Source organism: Apis mellifera, linkage group LG5, assembly GCF_003254395.2.
Source record: "Apis mellifera strain DH4 linkage group LG5, Amel_HAv3.1, whole genome shotgun sequence".
NCBI classification, from domain to species: Eukaryota; Metazoa; Arthropoda; class Insecta; order Hymenoptera; family Apidae; genus Apis; species Apis mellifera.
The window spans coordinates 12,662,866-12,683,499 of NC_037642.1; the positions used below are offsets into that span (position 1 = coordinate 12,662,866).

Here is a 20,634-nt window from a genome sequence, read left to right on the forward strand (position 1 = left end):
TTTAAAATAATAAATATAAAATATTAAGAGATACATTTATAGTTTGATATTTATACAAAAATATTGTATAAATATGTGAAAATTATATATTTTAAGGATATATAATATATGATATATAATTGTAATTGCATGATATATAATTTTCTAGAAAAATTACCTTATTACATTGCAATAATTATGCATTGAATTAAGTAATAATTTAATATTATATTTTTGATTTTTAATTTATTTATAAGAAAATATATTTTAATATTTTATTAATAATATTTTCATAATAATCTAAATATCTTCATTCTTGTAAAATTACATTTATTTTAATAAGGTTTAATTTTTAATAATATTTTATAATAGTATCATATAAATAAAAAATATATATATAATTAGATTTAAATTAGATTATATTTCATATTTAAATGATATGATACAAATAGCATATTATATTGGAATATACAGTAAAATAAAATTTTAATTACTTTTGTACTAAATAATTTATTTAATTAAAATTTCATTTTAATGAAAAATCGTAAAATATGGGGAGAATCAATCGACTATTATTATATAAAATTTACTTACATACTTACATATATAAACTATTTGTCTTCTAATAGATTCAAATAAATAATATTCTATTATAATTAAATGAATAATACTATTATGAGATATAAAATATTTTTATACTTTTAAAATATTTCCATTATAATTTTAATTGTTAATATCGATACCAACGAATAAATATTATGAAGAAAGGAAATTAAATAGATGATCTTTAAATATGAATAAATATTAAAATAATATACATGTATTTCCCTTTATTCGGCACTTTGAGCTTTATATTTTTTTTTTTTTTTTACAATAACGTTTCGACCTTTATAATCGACAAAGTCATAAACAAATTGAAATACAATCATTGGAAACATATTCCGACATATAAAATGATTATGAAGAATATAATCATTCAGAAATGAATCGATTTGAATTGATGATTGAAGTTAATTAATATATTTATATATACTGTCATTTATCGTTATTAAGTCGTTGAAACATTATTCGTCGACCGATTATTAGGTTATAGTTTTCCCAACAATTGTATTTCAATTTGTGTTTGTAATTACGGTAAACATTGGATAAGTGCTTGAAAATCGATATCCAGAAATTAAATATTAATGAATTAATATTAATAAAATATCAATCTATATCAAAATTATAAATTCCTTTTGTAGAGAAATAAACAAAAAAGAATAAAGATTGAAAATAAACATATCATATATCAGTAAAGAAGCATATGCGCCCAATAATTATATTTGACAACTTATTCAATGTTTACTATATTGAAGTACAAATAAGACAATAGTTACGAGCAACTAGAAAGAAATAATTTCGCGTTTTCTTATGCTTGCTCTTAACTATTGCAAAGAATGATTTTTATACGAATTACTAATTGTAAAAGTTAATTGAAATCTCATTTTATGTACTTTTTTAAAGTTATTAGCAATTCGAAGGATTTCTACAAAGATAAGCAAAAATCACGTAATTTGAAGTTAAATAATAAAGAAAAAAAATGAAACTTTTCATTACGCGATTTTTTCTTTTTATAAATTAATTAAAATATTCAAATCCTACGCTTTGCTTGTAACTTGCTTGTATTAACGCTTCGAGCTTTTAATCTGTATTTATTAATCTGTATTATGTATTAATCTTAATTTTTGATATTAAATAAAAAAATTATATATATATATATATAAATTATAATTACATGTATATAAATTATAATTATATATATATAATAATCATGAGAATGAAAATTTAACAACAAAAAATAATATTTATTTAATAATAAATATTTATTGTTAATATTATTAAACAAATATTATTAAAAATATGATTTTTAAATATTGAAAAGGAGCTCGAAGCGTTGATTATTACACGAGTTGTACAATTTTATTTGAGCGAAATGTGATGAAAAATATTCTTTATTATATTTGAAAAAAAAATCGATTTTGAATAAATTAAAATATTCAAAAGAAAAAAAATTATAAACTTATTTCATTATATATTAGAAATTTATTTCTTCTTTTTTTTTTTTTTTTTTCAATTGGGGATGAAGAATCGAGTTTAATTCAAGTTAAAAGATTGTTTAATTATGCCCAATAAGGGGTTGAATCGAGACAATCGATTACGATAATAAACGATCCTTAAAAGGCAAGCCTATATAATTTACTTGTGTGTATCGGTATTACGAGCGTACGTATGCTAGTACACTTTCATTTATCCTAGAATTTGGCACGTGATTCACGTTTCAACACAATTCGTTTATTGTGTCGGCAATTCGAAAGAACAAAATGTTTTTCATATTCATTTTACAGTGCATTTTACGTGACGATACATGATATAAAGCTAAATGTTAATGGAGAGACTTATACCTTGAACCTTGAACATAAAAGGCGGAAGGCTACTCACTATGTCGTAACTATGTATTTGAAAATCTTTACAAAAGAATAAAAAAAAAAAAAAAAATCAGGTTGAATAATAATTAATTTTAAATTAAGCTTTAAATTTGATTTTAAATATTATGGACTAAAAAAAAAAAGAAAAATTAAAAAATTTTACTTAAACTAATTTTAATATTAATTAATTCTTCTCTTCATTCATAATTAGAATTTAAAATCAACGATGAAATTCAAGAAAGAAAGTGAAATTATAATATAAATAATAATAAGTTTTAAACACGTGAAAAAAATCACAAATACATAGTGCGAATAGTATATTATGTTATAAATAAGTCTATCTTAATGATTAAGTATCACTACGAAAGACCATAGGGGTCCTTCACGAGGCTTGTCCTCCAGGAATCGATTGTTAAGTTTCGAATCCTTTTCTGTATATTTTAATAATACTGATATAGGTTTTCGACGTTCATCTCCCGACGTTTATAAGATTTTAATCATTGTTTTTATAAAAATACGGAAAAAATTCAAAAATCGACATTCTAAAGAAAAAAAAAAATAATAATAATAATTTGTGATAAGATATAATGGACAGATGAAAAAAATTGAAATTATCATCTTATATTGAACTTTTAAAAATAAAAATAAAAAAAAATAGAACTATTAAAAGAATCCAATTGATTAAGAATAAATATTGATGTATGAATTAAATATAATATTAAAATCCAAGAAATATATCATGTAATTAATTTTGAATCTCAAATTAAGAATTCTGAATCTAAATTTCTAGAAATCTAGAAAATTTAATAAATTTTTTTATCTTGAAATTGCTTTCGAATTTTAATTTAAATTTTAAATTTAAAAAAAAATGTTTCGAACTTCTTAATTTCATTTATCATTTGTGTATTATTAAATAGATGCTATTAACTACTTCTATCCATTACATTTTTCGCATTAGAACCTGTATAATGAAAAAAACTCAAAACCGAGTTATTTTCAATCAAATTAATTAAATGATCAATTATTCCCTTCAATCGTACATATTACATATATATATATATCAAAATACCAAAGTTTGGGAAAAAAATCTAATTAGAAAATTCTTTTATCCCATAAAATCGCATAATTAAACTGATTTCTTTCTACATTGTTTTTCTTTTTTTTTTTCTTTTTAAAAAAAATACCATGATATCACACGATTCCGTGCGAAGGATCGAATGGGTTTACTCTACGAAAAATCGTTTTTTTTTTTCCTTTTTCTTTTTTGCCACATATGGTATTGAGCCAACGGAGGTTTCGTATATAACAGTAAGTTTTCTCGCTATCGTTACACGTTACGGTTGACACGTGAGAGAAACCTCCGTATGTGTATGTGTATGTGCGTGTATGGTGTGTACGCGCGCATGCGCGATGTGTGTATGTACATCGTACAGCTACAGTTTACGGTTTATTAATCCTACAAGACTAGACGTATAATCGGTGGAAAAATATCGTTATTCTTCGTCAATCGGAATATCATAAATTTACGCACGTAATACATTGGACGTTCTATATCCAGCAGCTTAACCTTCCCTCACGAAAAATACGAAAAAGTAGGTTGAGCGACGGAAACCCTTCACATCCCCTTTCCCCTCCCCCTACCTGACCCGTTTCCAGCTCGAAGGAAAATAACGCTTGCCCCTTCTCTTTTTCTTTTCCCGAGAACGTAACAACGAATTTTTAACAAATGATTAAGCAAATTCAAAAATGAAAAACATCGCACAATCCGAGAGAATATAAATTTACAAAAAATCCTTATAGTTTAGAAATTCAAGTAACAGAAAGATATTTAATAAAAAAAAAAAAAAAAAAAAGAAATAAAAATAGAAATGCATTCCTAGTTTTGTTCAATTTTGAAATTTTTCTTCGTGCTGGAAACGAAATTGAAGAAGCTTCGAGTAGCGAAGCTCATGCTGCTGCTTCTATTTCTCTTCGATTATCCCTCGCTTCTCGCTCCTTTGTTTTTCCTGGACATTAAAAATGGCGGAGCGGCGTTGCACCAATTCTCTCACTGTGTCACAGCTAAAACTCGACTAAAGCTACGTATCTCATACATAATTATCTAATTGCATAATCGTGTTTTTCAAAGATTTCCCTCTTTTTTTTTTCTTTTTTCTTTTCTCTTCTCTTTCCCCCCTCCGCTTTCATACACACGAACTGATCGAAGATCCTCGATTTAACATCAATCGCTCTATCTACACAATCACGCAAAAGAGATGATCACTCGTTCGCTCTCGGATTTTTTTTTGTACAAAAAGAAAAATTAATTACTTTCTGAAAAACCGTTTATAGGTTATTTCGGTCCTCTGAATAGAATCAGTCTGGAAAGGGAATTCAATGGACTAGAAAATCACTAGATAATGACTAGAATTTTTTTGACAGGAAAAATGTACGTTCTTAACTTCTGTTTCTTTTTCTCTTTTCACCCAACGCTAATTCGCGTGTTAATATTTAATTATCGGAATAAAAATTATCGATCACATTTGTGTGAAATTCATTTTTTTAGATACTTGATTCTAAATCGAGAAAAATATCTTGAATCGCGCAAGATGTTTTCAAAATTTCAATTGTAATTCTTTACTTTTTTTGGTAGAGAAAAAAATGGCGACAAGTGATTCGTGATGAATCTTTCGATTGATTTTTTCCCCTTCAGAAATTTCCACATTAAAATACGAGAAGGAGTAAGAAAATTTATCGGACGAAAGCGGAACAACCTTGAAACAGATGAATAAAGATGAGTTGAAAAAGCTCGCAATTTTTCAATGGGATGTTCACGGTGTAAATACGAGATCGAAAAATTCGGCTGTTTTCACGATTCGTCCGATAAATTTGATAAAATGTAGTGACTTTTCGGTTCCACGAGTGGAATATTAGTTGCTCCAACCGAAACTTGTCTCATTTATATCTAATATCTACGATCGTTTTCTGACCGTTCGCTACCTATGTAAAACCTTATCGTTACCTTAATATCTCTAAGGATGAGCTTTAAGGATATAATTCCATCGTCAATTTGGCCGAAAACGAACGATTCTTTCGAAAGGAGCGAAAACGAAAATCATGGACGGACCGTTTGCGGGTTTTCAAATAATATAATTCGTAATTAAAACGACGCAACCCCGACAATATTTGAGGTTATATACACGAAAGATCGTCGTTAAACCGCGTTTCCAAATCTCTTCGAATCTTCAACAAATCAAGTGGCTCGGTTATAGATGTCGCGTTACGACGTAACACACAATTAAAATTTCCTCTTCAAATCTTCGTTATTTCCACGATTTCAAATTCTCTCTTCTCGTCACTAATTTTACACAGATTCTCATCGCGTCAACGACTTGTCTCCGTCGGAACACCGCAAACGGAACGACTTGAAAATTCAAATTTCTCGATATATAAATAAATTTGCAATAATCTAAAAAAAAAGTAGATTAATAAAAAAAAAGCTTAGATAGTAAATTCCCTAGTAAGTAAGAAAAATTGTAAAAGTCGGGCAGTGGTAAAGTTGTACGACCGTTGGAGAAAAATATATAGGATCGTATAGATTAAAAAAAAGACACGATCGGGCGTATCTTTCTCGCGACTCGATTTTTGGGGGCGATAATTCGATTGTCCTCTCGTCCTTCCTTGGTCCTTCCTTTGCTTACGACTTTCTAAAACCTGCTGACCGCCTCGTCGTCGGTCACAAAGTAATTGGAATTCTTCACAGCCGAGCTGTACATGTTGTAAGTGGGGCTGCACACTACGAGCCCAGTCATACAACCGCTCAGCTCTTTCTCGTTCGTCATGGAACCGTGTCGTGCGATCGTCGACGTTCTTCTATCCTTCTTGACCAATGTCATGCGACAATCCTCGGAACGCAATGGCATAGATGGATAAGTCGGTTGCCTGGCGAGCGTGGTCAGTGCACGGTCTCCCGTGTCGTTGAAACTGCGCAAACGTTTGAACGTACAATCGGAGAGGCGTGTTCGAATAACGAATTGTGGATAAATTTCGTGGTGAATTTTTCTGTTCAAGCTCTCTGATTGACACTGATCGTATATTGTGATAAATTATATAGATACCTGTGATGCCTGACGATGCCCCTTTTGATCCTGCAATGTTCGTTCCCACCCTGTCCCTCCAACGCCGTTCCATGGGTTTTGCACGCCTCCACTCCCATAGGAACGGGGGAAAGGGAGCCAGGCCCGTAAGAACCGCTACTCTGTCTTCTGTCCAATATATGGACAAGTTCGACTGACGGTGTCGGTGAGAACGTGCCCTAAAGACGCTTTATATCAAACCTCATCTACCTATCCTATGCGTGTACCACATAAACGAAAATACCGCGATAAAAACACAAGAGAAAAAAATCAGGAGGCTTTGTAAAACTTAAAAAATATTTTTCTTCCAAGGGAACGGGAACGGGGACAGTTGATGAGAGGAATTACTAGAAAATCAAAACTTGTTTTTGGTAAAAAAAAGAAAAAATTTAATCCAACAACAATACAAAATCAACATAAACCAATTTTATAATATAACCAAAAAATATACATAAATATATAGAAAGAGAGAGTGAATTTAAAATAATAATAGAACAGATAGAAGGTAAGAATCATAAGGAAGTGACATTGGAGTCGCTCACCTGCAACGATGGCCTTCTCAACGTGCCACCCTCCATACCAACCAGTTTCACACCTTTCACATTCTTCTTAACGTTAATAGTGGTTAACATGTTGTCCGGGACAGTTTGAAATTCTGTGACCCCCCTGTCCACTACACCGTGCCTCTCGTTTTCCCTGGTTTTGTCGTTCACCAAGGATGCAGGCTCCTCGATTTTAGCATAATGAGCATCTGGCGTGACAGGAGTGACCATCGTCGAATTGGTTGGAACGTTGATCATTGCCGGGTTGTTGCACGGGGCTATGATTGGTGGACGATCGGTCGGCAACAACATCTGGCCCATCGAACCTCTTAGATTTCGCACGCCTAATATCTGACCTCTTGAGACCTCGTTGCTTTGTATAGGGGCATATTGATTCGGGGTCGGGGTGTGTCTACCGCTGATCGAGCTCGCGTGAATGGAATTTCTCAGTGTTTGAAGGTGTTGCAGGCTTTGGTTCGCCTTTTGAGCTGCCGTTCCAATGCTGTTTATATGCTTTTTCGGAGTTTCTTTCTCGTATAGATCGCTGGCTATGGTCCCGTTATCCCTTTGATCGGTCACGTCTTCGACGGAGTTAGTTGTGGTGCGGTCGTCGTCGTAGCTTCCAGGCCCGATCCCATCGCAAGAATCTATTCCTGAGGTAGATTTCTGAAAAAGATTTTAATTTTATATTTCTTTTTCTTCCAATAGTTTTGTTTTAAAAGAGAGATGATACTTTAATTTTTCGAATAATAAGAAAAAAAGGCTCACATTGACGGAGGAAGTGTCCATGAGGGCTGCGCCCGAGCTGCTCTGTACAACTCCCGATTGGTCCTTCGATTTCCCGGGCGAATAGACGCTAAGAACGTCGCAACATCGGGGAAAGTAACCTTTTCCTAGAAGATTTCTCGTGAAGAAACTCGTCACGAGTTGGGTGCACAGGGCCACCAGCATGGCCCCAGTGCGGAATGGAAATTTTTGCGATTGCGTTTCTACGTCGTAAAATGGGTACTCGATTAGTGCCGGCACACCCAATCCTTTTTCTCCACCTAGGATAAAGAATATTTTCGAGATAAACATTATTTTAAGGGAAAATTTTCTTTTTTTAAAAAAATTATTAGTGTTATCCAATAAAAATTTATAGATATTAGATCATACCACATGAAAATGCGTTTTTGTCGATCAAAATATGAGCTTTTCTCAACGAGATTCCAACTGATGTATTTCATTTTTGTAAAACTTCGTAGTTTTAAACGCGAAAAAATTCTTCGAATGGTGCGATTACAGTTTCTTCAGTGTCGAATATTTTTTAAAACAATTGTAAATGACGAAACAAGTGATAATCGGTTGAAATGAAATATCTGGTGAATATGATGCTTTATGATATATGTCGAATATTTTGTATGTTGTCATACGAAAGAATAGGTTATGATACTTCTTTGTTTCAAAGAATTATTCCCTTTATAGACTATCATACAATCACTGTAATTTTTTCATTCGTAATGATGGTTTTAGCATTTGTTTAGAATTTTCATTATCCAGCTCGTGTATGAAGTTATAATTCTATTCAAAAATGGATTTCTAATGTTTCGAGTTTTACACTTCCAAACAGCGCAACTTTTAATCCTCTGTCGGTTGGTGCGGTATCCACTTTTCCAATTTTTTCACTTTACCTATTGCACTCAATGTCTAAATCTAACAACTGTCATCCGAGATACGTGCTCTGCTTTCGTTTTAGTTTTCAATTTATCTTTGTTTAATATGGATTTCGGTCTACCTCGAAGCTCATTTTCAAGATTCTCATCTGCAGATCTGAATTTTTGAAACTACAATCGAATGATCCTCTCGATAATAGAATTTTCTCGGAAAGCTAACCTAATATTTCGATGTGTTTGCATTGTGACCAGCTCAAATTTGTACAAGAATGATATAATTCGTTCACTTTTTAAAAAACAGTTAAACTAATGTAAAAAAAATTTATTACGAAGAAATATAAAAGAAATATAAAAGGACAACATCAAAATATGATAAGCAAAATATAGGTTAAGTAGAGTTTACGAATCGCATTTGTTATAATTAATTATCATTTGTTTTAAAATTGGCAACTTTATGTGATACGATCTAATATATAGGAAATATTTGATTATTCTCACCGCAAAGACGTAAAACAACAGCCACGAAGTAACCAGCCAAACATCCATACGTGTCGACCAAAGACGGCCAATGGACCACGGTTAACAATTGAGGAAAGAGCACCACGTAAACAAGATCAGAAGCCAAATACCTTCAAAAAAATAAAAAAAAAAATAAATATATTAATTGATCTGTTTAATCGATCGTCAATCGATGAATCGATAAAATGAGCGTATTGCTACTCACGACAGATAATAAACACTGTCCACCGTGAGCGCTATCACAGTCGACAAGACTGTGATCACAAGCACGGATATCCGAAGTATCCAATTCAGTTCCCTTTCAGATGCCTGTGTTATGAAAAAAGGAAAAAGCTTTACCATTGTTCTTTCGAATCTTCATACAGGCAACATTTTGATTATATTTTCGATTTTGTCGTAAAAATTAAGAATCTTATTTTAAATATAAGAAATAAATAAATCGTTTTTTAAGATTAACCTTTGGCCTTAGTGTCAGTCTGTAGACATTTCTGGAGAACATGGAACTGCTGGCCAATATACTTGAATCCGCCGAAGACATTACTGCCGCGGAAATAGCGCCCAGACCTAATAAATCAATATCGAAAATTGCGCTATTGACAAGCTTCGTGAAATAATACATTTACTTAACATTCGATAGATTTCCGATTTTTAAACTTTTAAAGTCATGCAAATCTCTTTTAATCTCTCTTTCCTTAACTTAAGCTTAAACATTATTTTACAAAGCGAAGCAGTCGATAAGAATGTGCAAACTCTTCGAAAGCCCGTGTTGTATCACTACTTGAATTTTTATTCTTTTATACAGACACTCGACCTGTTTCGCGGTTGCTTAAGTGACTAATGTTCGAGGTGTGCCTTGCTTCTTACAGAGGGAGAGTGTGTGCGCTTTATGCGGAGAGTGAGAAAAGAGGGTCAGATGGTTGTAGGCGAAGAAAACAGGCTCGCTCGCTCGCTGCGAGATTTCAGACAAAACTCGCGTAAAGAGAAACACACTCGAGATACACACTTCTAATTGTTTGTCATTTTGGGGCTTGAAGGGAAAAGAAGAAGGTGAGCCCGAGCGTCTCGACGAAACGAGAAAACTATCGGGGAGTAGGAGTGGGGGAAAGGAGCAGGAATGGAGGGGGGAACGGTTGGTCTAGCTTTCGAAATCGTCACGGAGGGTTCTACACTTACCGACAAAGGAGACCCACTGCGGTGTCAAGTATCGGAGAACGATCGGTAATGCTGCATTCGCTTCGTGCGCTATTATACTTTTGTTAAATCCCTGCACGGTTGACCAATCGGTGGCACGTGCCACCACGCCAATTAGAGCTGATGGAAACGCGAGGATCATGCAACCGAACATCGATGTTATCGACAAAGCGGTCGCCATCGATGTGCTTCGCATACTTAGGATCCTTTGAAAGTAGCCCTGGATCATTTGTGAAATCTTTTAATATTGTAACTAGACTCGTATAATATTTTTCTTTCTTTTTTTTTTTTTTTTCATTCTTTGCTCTTGAAACAATCTTTCTTTCGTCAAAGAAAACGAAACGAGAGTTCGCGCGTATCGAGTATCTATTCACGCTCGTGTAGATTCACGCGATTCATATTCACAGATCAGAATTGAATATAATATTCGATATACCTGCCAAGGTATACCGCCAAATACCAACAACAGCATGCAATCCACCCACTCGCCAAGATCCTCGTTCTTGATCTCTCCGAGCCATTCGTGCGGCGTTAGATTTTTCTCGAAGTTGACGGCGGGGTGGAGAACGGAAAATGGCGCGGCCAATCCCAACCCGATCACGATGCATGCCAGCTGCAACGCATCGGTGCACGCGACGGAGTAAAGCCCACCGAACACTGTGTATCTGCAATTCACAGGTAATTTTTTTTCTTTTTTTTTTTAATTAATGAAGTAATATCATAATTTCTCGCTCATAAAAATTTTTAATTTTCTCTCTCTTTTTCCCCCCTCTCCTAAACCAAGAGGTTTTTACTCACACGGCTGCCAAGAGGGCAGAGGCGACTATGCTGATGTCCGGATTCACGCCAGCAACCACTGCCAACGAGCTTCCCAAAGCTCTCAACACGCCGCCACACCAGAACAGATCACTGAAGAGGGCAGGCAGGAACAAGAGACCCCCCACTCCGGCGCCGTATCTCTCTTGAAAAGGATCCAGCATGGTCACGTGCTCCGCTTTCCTCATTGGCCGTACGAATAACACCGCGCCTGCAATATTTTTTTTTTCGATCTAATAAAATTTCTATTTTATCGATCGATTAATAGGAATAATTTTACATTTTTAAATTATTAGAAACAAAATTGAATTAGAATTAGAATTAATTTTAAAAGAAAGGAATATTTAATTTCTTCTTTAAGAATTTTATATTTTCGTCGATGGAATAATTTCGAACATTTCTTCCAGGTCAGAGATAAATTGTACATCGTTTATACATAATCTGTAATTGTACGAAATGTATCGAACCCTTTAAAATCCATTCAACCGGATTCTAACGAGTTGGAGGGAATTTAATTCGAATTAAATAAAATAGAAGGAGACGTTAAATTAGCATAAGCGTTGATAGAATTAAAATTAGTTTTGAAAAGGGGAGGAGGAGGTTGAATTGTTAAGCGCGGATGGATTCGCGCTTTTAATTAGATAGCGGAGGCTTCGATTAAGTGAAACGCAAACGTTGTGAATAGTATAGCCTCGATTAATTGGAGTTCAATCAAATTCGGGATCTGTGGTCGAGGAATGGAGAGGAGGTGGAGAGGATCGAGGGGAAACATCGTTAGCGAAAGGGGATATCCATTACTACGCGCGCAAAAAAAAAAAAAAAAAAAAAAAAAAAATTGGCGATAAAGTGGTTCGAGCATTCGTCGGCGTCGGCAAATAAATCGAGCTTATGTGTGTCCGCCCTATCGAACCACCGATTGGGTCGTTCACCTGGAAAATATTTCAGCGGAGAATTTTCCAGACACTCTCCGCCGAATCGAGAAATTTTTAATCTCTCGCGATTTTGAAACAGAATATCTTTCTCATCGTTTGTCTATTAATTTTTGTCTTGCCTTAAAAATCGAAGAAAGGACAATTATTTTTATCATTATTATTTATTACATCGATTTCGAAGCTTTTTTTCAAAAAAGAAATTTTTAATTTATACAAATTTCAATATCGTTCATATTTAAATTTTTCCTAGTTTTAATTATTGAGAAAATTGTTTACGAATATTTAAAAAATATCAAAAGTATCATCTATCCTTATCCCTCCTCCTCCTCCTCCTCGTCAAACTCCTCGTCGACGTCATCCTCTTAAAGCACGGCTCGGATGACAATCACCGAGCCATCAACAATAGCCCTCTTCCGAGCTAATTTTCGCGGAATTCAAATAAATCGCATGCAGAATTGCGTGGGAAGAGAGAGGGAGAAGGAAAGATAAATATAAGAGCCTTGGATGTCCTCGGCCTTGACAGTTTCATTATCTCTCGTATTAATCGATCTACTTTTACTCCCTCTACCGTTTATACTTCATCGAATGCGTGGTTAAGTTAAGGTTATGTGTGTTACGTAGCGCGGACCACGATACAACCACGTTGATTTAGAATGAAAATAATTAAAAAGTTTTATACTTATTTTTATATATATATTTCCAAGTTAATTCATTTCGATTCCATATTTTGAATATGGAATATTTATTTCGATATATTATTGATGAATTTTACACTTTTTTACCTTCGGTGTATATACGTGATCCCACGTTTAACAATGGCGAATAATAAAATGTCGAAAGATCAGTAGCATACCGAACAGTAGACTGAGGCTGTAACCGAAGGGCACTTGACACCAGGCCAATCCTTTGGTAAACATCAATTCAGCGGTCCCGTTTATGTAGGCGCCACCGACCCACGTGGCTGTGGAAAAAGAGCAAAGAACGCGTGCTGTATCTCTCGATTAGTTGGCTTCGATTAAGCGAGAAATCGCTCTTTCGAGGGAAAATGTTAGGGAGCGAGACCGGTCATCTGTAAAAGCTTAATAAACATGTTACTATATATTGGCGAGGAAATGACGTTTCTTTTATTTCTTTCTTATGAAATTAGAGAAAAAATGATGTAGAAATAAATATCTATTAATTACGAGTATATAAATAATTGTTTATCCAGGATCGAAAGTTCAACTATTTATATTTTGTTGTATCTATTTTCTCTATCTTCGTCAAATTAATCATATCTCGTGTAATTATTTATAAATGCATCTATTGTTCATAACAATCTATTTTTATCAATCTATTATCACAAACAAAAGATAAATTTAAATTTCGTTAAAGTATTGTAATCTCATCTGATTTCATCAATTACCAAAACAACTCGACCTTTGTCGATCCGACCATAAGATTAAAGCTATTCCTGGTGTAAAACCAATTTCCCCGACCTAAATTTTCCCGTGGCTGACCGAACGTCGCTGGAACAATTGGGAAAACCGCAGAAACGCATGCAAATCCCCTCCATCGTTGCTCTTACCATTCACTCTTCACCGAACGAAGAGAGGGGCGAGCGGGAGAGGGGGGAAAGAAAAAGAACATAATACGGACAGTTATGGTCGAGCGGAGCATTTTCCACGGCATATTTTCTCGTCCTAGTGTTATTAAGCTAATGGAGGGATGCAAAAATGATTTCCACGGTGAGAGGTATAGGGTACGGTTAGAGCGTGTGTGTATAAATGAAATGCGGTTCCAGAATGGATTCAACGGTTGTGACGAGGGGAGAAACACAGGAAACGCGGAATGGAGACGCGCGAACGGGAGGAATAAAAAGAGGAAACTAGGGATAAACGAGAAACACGATTGACGCGACAACAAAGCCTGGATTCCCCGGTGTCCTACTGTGCCTACAGTCGATAAAACATCGCACATATATTTGTTCAAAGAATCGGGGGGAGAATAAAGAAGATATGCACGCGTTATGTTTCTGAAATCATGATACAGCGGATGATGATTCTGCGTGTAAAAATAAGTTGAAAAAAAAAAGAATAATATTTTTTCGTGCGAAACTCCGTTGGTAAAGTAAATCATATTTAAAAATTTTTCATGAATGAAAGCGAAATTGAATATAAATGAATTTTTTTTTACAATAATATTGTAATTCTGAATAGATTATACCGCTAATCCCAATAAAGCAGATAATTAAGATACTTATAGATTCAATGAGAACAGAGTTGAGAATTGATAATTTAATAACCTTCATCAGGATTATTAATATCATATTCGATTCCATAGCTAATGGATTAATAGAATCATGAATTTTCAGAAGGAACAGAATTCGATAATTCTATTTATACAAGGCAAACGATCAATTTTTAATTGAATTCCTAATTCGACTATTTTATAACTTACAACATTTGTAACAAACTTTTTACAATCCAACAATATCTGAATCTACCGATTTCCAATATTATCAAAAGAGCATCCTCGTCTGACTAATCGAATGAATATATACAATCGTTCGAATTCAACTCGAATTTCATATCGCGAGATGAAGAAATGAATTTTGTTTAAAACACTTACCGATCAAAGTGAAGACGCCAAGAATCGGACCTAAGCCACGGTTAGCAAGTATCAAAGCGTCATGGCCATGGCGGGATTTTTTCTTCTTCACTGCGGCCGCCCAAATACCGACACCCAACACCGCCACGTAAAACGCGATCACACCGACCAAACCTATCACGTACACTCCCATCGCTGCGCCCCTTCACTTCTCTCTTCTTCCGGGATAATTGCGGGATCCCCTGCAACTGAATCGTTTCCAATAGTTAACGCGTTTTCTCCTTTATCTCTCCGCACACTTATTATCACGCGAGATTAATTACGAAGGATATCGAAACCCATGTTTAAATCCCTTTTGCTAACTTTATTAGTCGGCCATTAATCCCGTTGAAAAAATAAAATTTCGAATAAAATTAAATTTCGAATAATTATTTATTTAAATGCTCGAATAACGTTTATTCGTATAACCATTTGCAATTATTATTATTGTAACGATATTATTATTATTATTATTATTATTACATTATTTCGAATGATAAATCATTGAAGTAAATTATGAAAGCAGCTTCAAATAAAATTTCGAATAAAATTACTTTAAATAATATTGAATAACATTTATAAAGATTTGATATTATAATTATTATTTCAAACGATAAAATCATCGAACTAACTTACGAAAGTAACTTCGACTATTTAAATTTTTCAATCCAATCACATGTTTGCCAAGAATTACAATACAGATTGGGAAGAACAACAAAGGGTATTACGGGTAAAATTGCAAATCGAGCCTCGCAACCTCCATTCGCAACAAAGACTGACTCGAGTCTTTTCGCGCACTAATTTTCCGCCATTCTCAATACCCCGATTGTTCTCCCATTCAAGTTCCCTCCGAACGGTGGGTAAAGAAGAGGCGAGAATCTATCGACGGAGGTGGGGGGGAGAGCGGGAATCGCCGAAAATTGTCAAAAAAAATATATATAATATATAATATTAATTATAATATATAATATTAATATATAATATATAATATATATAACATTTTCCACTTCATATTTCTCGTCGTTCCCGCTGCAACGTTCCAAGACCCGATCTCCTCTCTCGCTCGCCCCGTGTATCGATCGTCCTTCTCTCTGTCCCGATAAAATTCGGACTCGGTCGAGGCTTCGCGTCGCAACAACGTTGCGGGTGGGGTGGGGGGAGCGAGGCGGGCCGAGGCGGGCCGAGGCAGCGGAGAAGCAAAAGTTAAAGCTCGGTAAACTAAACGCGGGGCGAAACGTGGAGTGAAAGAGCTAATCGAGCGAGGCGGCAATTGCAGCGTGGATTAAAATTCAAGTGTGGCCCAGATATCGGACATGGATGGGTCGTCGGGTCATGACCCGGCTCGCCGCCTTTACTCACGTAAAGTTCAGCCGTTCCTCCTCCGCGCCCCTCTCGCGCGGCATTATTAATTCGTTCGTGAGTCGTTCCCCCCACTCTTCTCCCCCCTCCCTCGCTCCTTTCTTCCTTCTTCTTGATTTTTCTCGCTCTCTCCTTCTCCTTCTCCTTCGTGGACCCACCAGCTGGAAAAAGAAACGAATAAGAGTGAAAGAATACGAAAGAGGTTTTTGTTTTTATTTATCTTTATTTATTTTCTTTTTTTTCGATAGAATTCGCGTCGCTCGTATTTCGTACTTCGATTTTTTCCTTTCCCCTCGAATTTTATTCCCCTGGAACAGGCACGCATCGATTTTATTTTTTTTGTTTCTTTTTCACCCGATCGTAAGCACGATCGATACGTAAATAAGTATACGACTTTTTAATGTGATTATTCTCGCTCTTGGAAAGATATTTCCAGATTATTTATCTTTATGCCCACCGTTAGTTTGTATTTTCAATTAAGAGCGGGGTGTGGGGAGAGTGATGAAAATAAGGTGCGCTACGCTTTGTAATTGCATTTCAACATTTCGATAATCGTTTCTTCGATAAATGAGATCGATCGAACGTTTCTCACGCGAGACGAGATACTTTTTCAATGGAAAATTTTTCAAAGGAAAGTTGGGATTAAAGTTGGGTATTATGGAGAGGGGAGGGAGGCGCGTGTTTTTTTTTTTTCGAGAAGAAGCTCATCGTCGTCTCATCGCTCTCGTTCCCCAGGCTAAAGCGTGTATCCAGGGCTTTTCAGAGGCTTTTCTCGCGGAAATCGTAATAAGAGACTTAAGAGGACGTTCAGGACGCATCTTCACGGTTTCACGATGGCTTCTCAGCGAATTCGTTAAACCGCTCGCGTCACCCGCCGCCTCTCTCCGCGAAAGAAGGAACGCGCGCGCTTTTCACAGGTGGAAACCAACTGGTGAAAAGCGAACCGTTTCTCGTTTTAATCCCGACGGAAATTTTTCTAATTACAAGCGTATTTTCTTAATTATACTTTATACTTTCCTTCCCCCTCCCCCTCCTCTCTTTCGAAGCTTCTATTTCGAGAAATTTTTAAATTATGTATTTTAAATTTTCCAACAAAGAAAAAACATTTTCCATTCTAATCTGGATTCTTATTCGATATCTCTTTATCATGTATCGTATCCTTAATATAAAATTTGATTTGATACGATTTCTTGGTAGATCTATGGATTTTATTTTATTATTATTATTAAATTTTATTTTATAAAAATTATTTTATTTTATTATTATAAAAAAGGAGGGGAGAGGAACAATCAACCAGTCGTTTAATTTTCTTTAAATTATTATTAATATTTTTCTTAATTATATTTTATATTTTTTTTTCCTCGAAATTTCTATTTCACGAATTTTTAAAATATATTTTAAATTCTACTTTTATTTAATAATATTTCGTTAATGATTTGATTTAGTTGTAAATGTAAAATTTATTTTAGAGAATTATTATGGATTAAGAAAAGGAGGATTGGTTAATCAAGATTCGTCTCCTCTCTCTCTTTTCTTCGTCATTGTCCTTCTATTCTTCTATTCTTCTATTCTTTCATATTTATTTTAAAATTTTTCTAATTACAAATTTTTTCTTAATTATTTCATACTTTTTTTCTCCTTCCTTTGAAGCTTCTGCTTCACCAATTTTTAAAATATACATTTCAAATTTTTATTTTAACCTTAAATTTTATTATTTTCATCTATTTACAATAATCTCGTTCAATAATTTGATTCAATTTTAATTTGATTCAATAATGTAAAATCTCTCGATGGATCCGTGGATTCCATTTTTCAAAGATAATCGTTTAACCTTCCTTCAATCTTCCTCTCGTCACATGTCCCTTCCCACTCGTCAGTTAGGAAGGAAACCAATTAGAACGAAACGGTGATCTCGATGTGTTTCCACGATGGCCGCCTTCCCCCCTCCACTCCTCCCGTTCCTTCTTCCTTCTCACTCCCCCTTCCGTGCAAATCGAGAAACACTTAAAAATCGAGAATCGATAAATATAACAGTCGAGTCGACCCGTTTCTTCCTTCTCCCTAGTTGCACGATCTGTTACTCTGTTTGTAAACTGGAATTTACTTATTTTCTTTCTTTCTTTTTTTTTTTTTTTTTTCCCCCCTCTTCTTCGAACACGGAAACGAACACGCGATACACCGCGTGAAACGGAACGCGAGTAATTGTTCCGGGGCCCACAAAGGCCGGTTCGTTACTGAAATTGCTTACTAATTAAGTGTAACGAAAGGAGGAAGAAGGGAGGTAAGGAGATGAGAAGGAAAGACAGAGAGAGAGAGAGAGAGAGGGAATTAACGAGGAGAAACGGTCGGCCGAGACTAAGAATAAATAGCGAGCGCGGTTCGTTATAAATTTGTAGAAAAGTGCGTCGGGTGAATTGGAACGGATGAAAGGAGAGTTTCACAGACTCTGTAGACCGCGAATTATTTCTCTGAAGAGATTAAACTAAAAAAAAAAAAAAAGAAAAAAAATAGGAAAGGAGGAGAGGAAAACATGTATATAGGGAGGGAGAGGGGATTGGTTGGAAGAAAAACGCGAGAGTCGAGGGGTTAAATGGCTCGGAGGAGAGGGGAGGAGGAGAGGGGAAACGAGTTTAAGAAGTTTGCTCGGTTTGTTCTTCTGTTTTTTCGGCGAGGAAATTTCCCTCCTTCGATACGACTCGAAATCTCTTGCTGCTCTTCCTCCTCCTCCTCCTCCTCCTCCTCGATCGTTCGCAACGAATTTTCATCGCAGGATATCCTCAATCGCGACCTTAATCGCTTTCAGCCGAGACAAAGGAAGAGATTATCATATTGTACATCGTTTAATTTGTTCGATTATCGTTACGAGTCGAGGATTTTATTACGGAGAAGATTTGATCAAAAGGAATTAGAGAGGATTATTCAATTTTGTAGTAATAGTAGTTCAAGATACTTTAAATTATTCAAATGTATATATATATATATTGAAAAATATTTCCAAAAATTAAAATATAGATCAGATTCTCTTTCTTTCTCTCTCTCTCTCGTGCTTGTATTAATTTATCTAATAAATTTTCTCATCTTTTTATATCGATCAATCGGTTAAGCAGAGTTAATCTTCAAATCGTATCCCATTCTATTGTTTCCACATCTTGACGTCTCTATTACAATGGCGCTCGAGAAGCGACGACGGAGGACAATAACAAAGGACTGCCATCTCGCGTGCTCCGTGCAGTACGATAAAGGACGATCGTTTTATTTACCATTACGTCCGTCCTTTCTTCGACTTTTTAAGCGGAAAAAAATTACTCGAAGCGTCGATTTTAAGCTTCTTACTCAAGTGGTGCTTTCAAAACAAATCACTGTGGATGACACTCTGCAAACACGTGACATCTAGAAAAATAATGCATTTCCCCGATCTCGAAATGTTAAGTTTTTTTTTAACCGAATCTTTGAAAAACAAATTAACAATTTCGATTTATATCGCGTCTATCATGAAAATTTCCACTCAAAGAATGGACCAAGAATCGAATGTTTCCAGGATGAATCTCAAGAGATCAAGTGAAAAATCTCCGAAAATCTCGTTCTCTTCGAAAACGAATCAATAAAGAAACGAATGAAACATTTTTTCTCCCTAAAAAAAAAAAACCAAAAGAACCTCTAAGAAAATAAAAACGAAAAGGGGAAGATTCCGTTTAATTTTCTCTCGACGAGAGAATGGAATGGCGACTTACCCCCGGAACACGCCTCTCACGTGAGAATCCCCATGCTGCTTTGATTTCCGACTGGATATTCCCGATCAGTAATCTTGGATTCTCCAGAGAGAAACCAACCAAGTTCGATTCCTTTTTTTTTTTTTTTTTTTTTTTTACAAACTACGATCGAAAAATAACGGTGAAGAAAGATTTAATCGGCAAGGGTTGGAGAGAAAGGGTGGAAGAAGGAAGCGAAGACGCGTGACGGATGGAAGGTCGGAGCTGAAAGATCGGGGTGATGGCCGAAGCGCGACACGCGGACGCTTTTAACGAGGACGGGTGCGCGCGAGACGAGTGTACGCGAGCAGAACGGCGGCGACACGAGGGAGCCAAGCGTACGACTGAATCGCAGCACACCGGATTCGCAGCATCCCGTGTACGGCTGATAGGCCGTGGAGGCGGTGGAGCCAGGGGGGGACGTGTGCCGCAGACGGAGAGGGAGAAGGATGGAAGCTGATGCGCCGCGCAGGGGAACGTGTCTCGGTGGATCGGTGGTTGAAGGGGAAAAACGCACTCTCCCCTCATCTCCTCTCTTTTTCCCACCTTTCTCCAAATCCTGTCTGCGAGACTCAAGATGTGTATCTTCATCCTTTTTTGGTTTTTCCACTTTTTCCTCTTTCTCTCTTCTTGCTTCTTCTATTCTAGCAAAACTTTTACTTAATCCTCCCCTTTCCCCTTCTTCTC

At 35.3% G+C, this 20,634-nt stretch overlaps 1 protein-coding gene and 1 long non-coding RNA gene across 5 annotated transcripts; one reads left to right on the forward strand and one right to left on the reverse strand.

Moving 5' to 3' along the window:
- Positions 1-3,600: 3,600 nt before the first annotated feature.
- On the reverse strand, positions 3,601-20,288 carry LOC409043 (high-affinity choline transporter 1). Of its 4 annotated transcripts, XM_026440697.1 has the most exons (14): positions 19,930-20,268; positions 16,199-16,359; positions 14,822-15,048; positions 13,065-13,172; positions 11,262-11,490; positions 10,900-11,128; positions 10,446-10,683; positions 9,730-9,836; positions 9,478-9,581; positions 9,252-9,382; positions 7,870-8,147; positions 7,102-7,767; positions 6,542-6,738; positions 3,601-6,407 (listed from the first exon to the last, which is right to left on the reverse strand). In XM_026440697.1, exons 3-14 carry the CDS (start codon positions 14,991-14,993, stop codon positions 6,131-6,133), a joined length of 2,736 nt encoding a protein of 911 aa, XP_026296482.1. In that variant the 5' UTR covers positions 14,994-15,048; positions 16,199-16,359; positions 19,930-20,268; the 3' UTR covers positions 3,601-6,130. The 4 variants fall into 4 exon arrangements, with proteins under 4 accessions (XP_026296482.1, XP_026296479.1, XP_026296481.1 ...); XM_026440694.1 differs by lacking the exon at positions 16,199-16,359 and having other exon boundaries at positions 3,601-6,417; positions 6,543-6,738; positions 19,930-20,288; XM_026440696.1 differs by lacking the exons at positions 16,199-16,359; positions 19,930-20,268 and adding an exon at positions 15,838-16,180 and having other exon boundaries at positions 3,601-6,417; positions 6,543-6,738.
- On the forward strand, positions 8,174-9,362 carry LOC102656251. Its single transcript, XR_411691.3, has 2 exons — positions 8,174-9,140; positions 9,231-9,362. It is a non-coding gene; the product is annotated as an uncharacterized LOC102656251 (long non-coding RNA).
- Positions 20,289-20,634: the final 346 nt, after the last annotated feature.

Coding starts and splice junctions, on each gene's coding strand:
- LOC409043 (XM_026440694.1), bottom strand. CDS start 14,993: ATGGGAGTGTACGTGATAGGTTTGGTCGGTGTGATCGCGTTTTACGTG. Junction 11,491..13,064: donor CAGCCTCAGTCTACTGTTCG/GTATGCTACTGA, acceptor AAAATATTGCAG/GCGCGGTGTTATTCGTACGG. Junction 10,684..10,899: donor TTGGCGGTATACCTTGGCAG/GTATATCGAATA, acceptor CAAATGATCCAG/GGCTACTTTCAAAGGATCCT.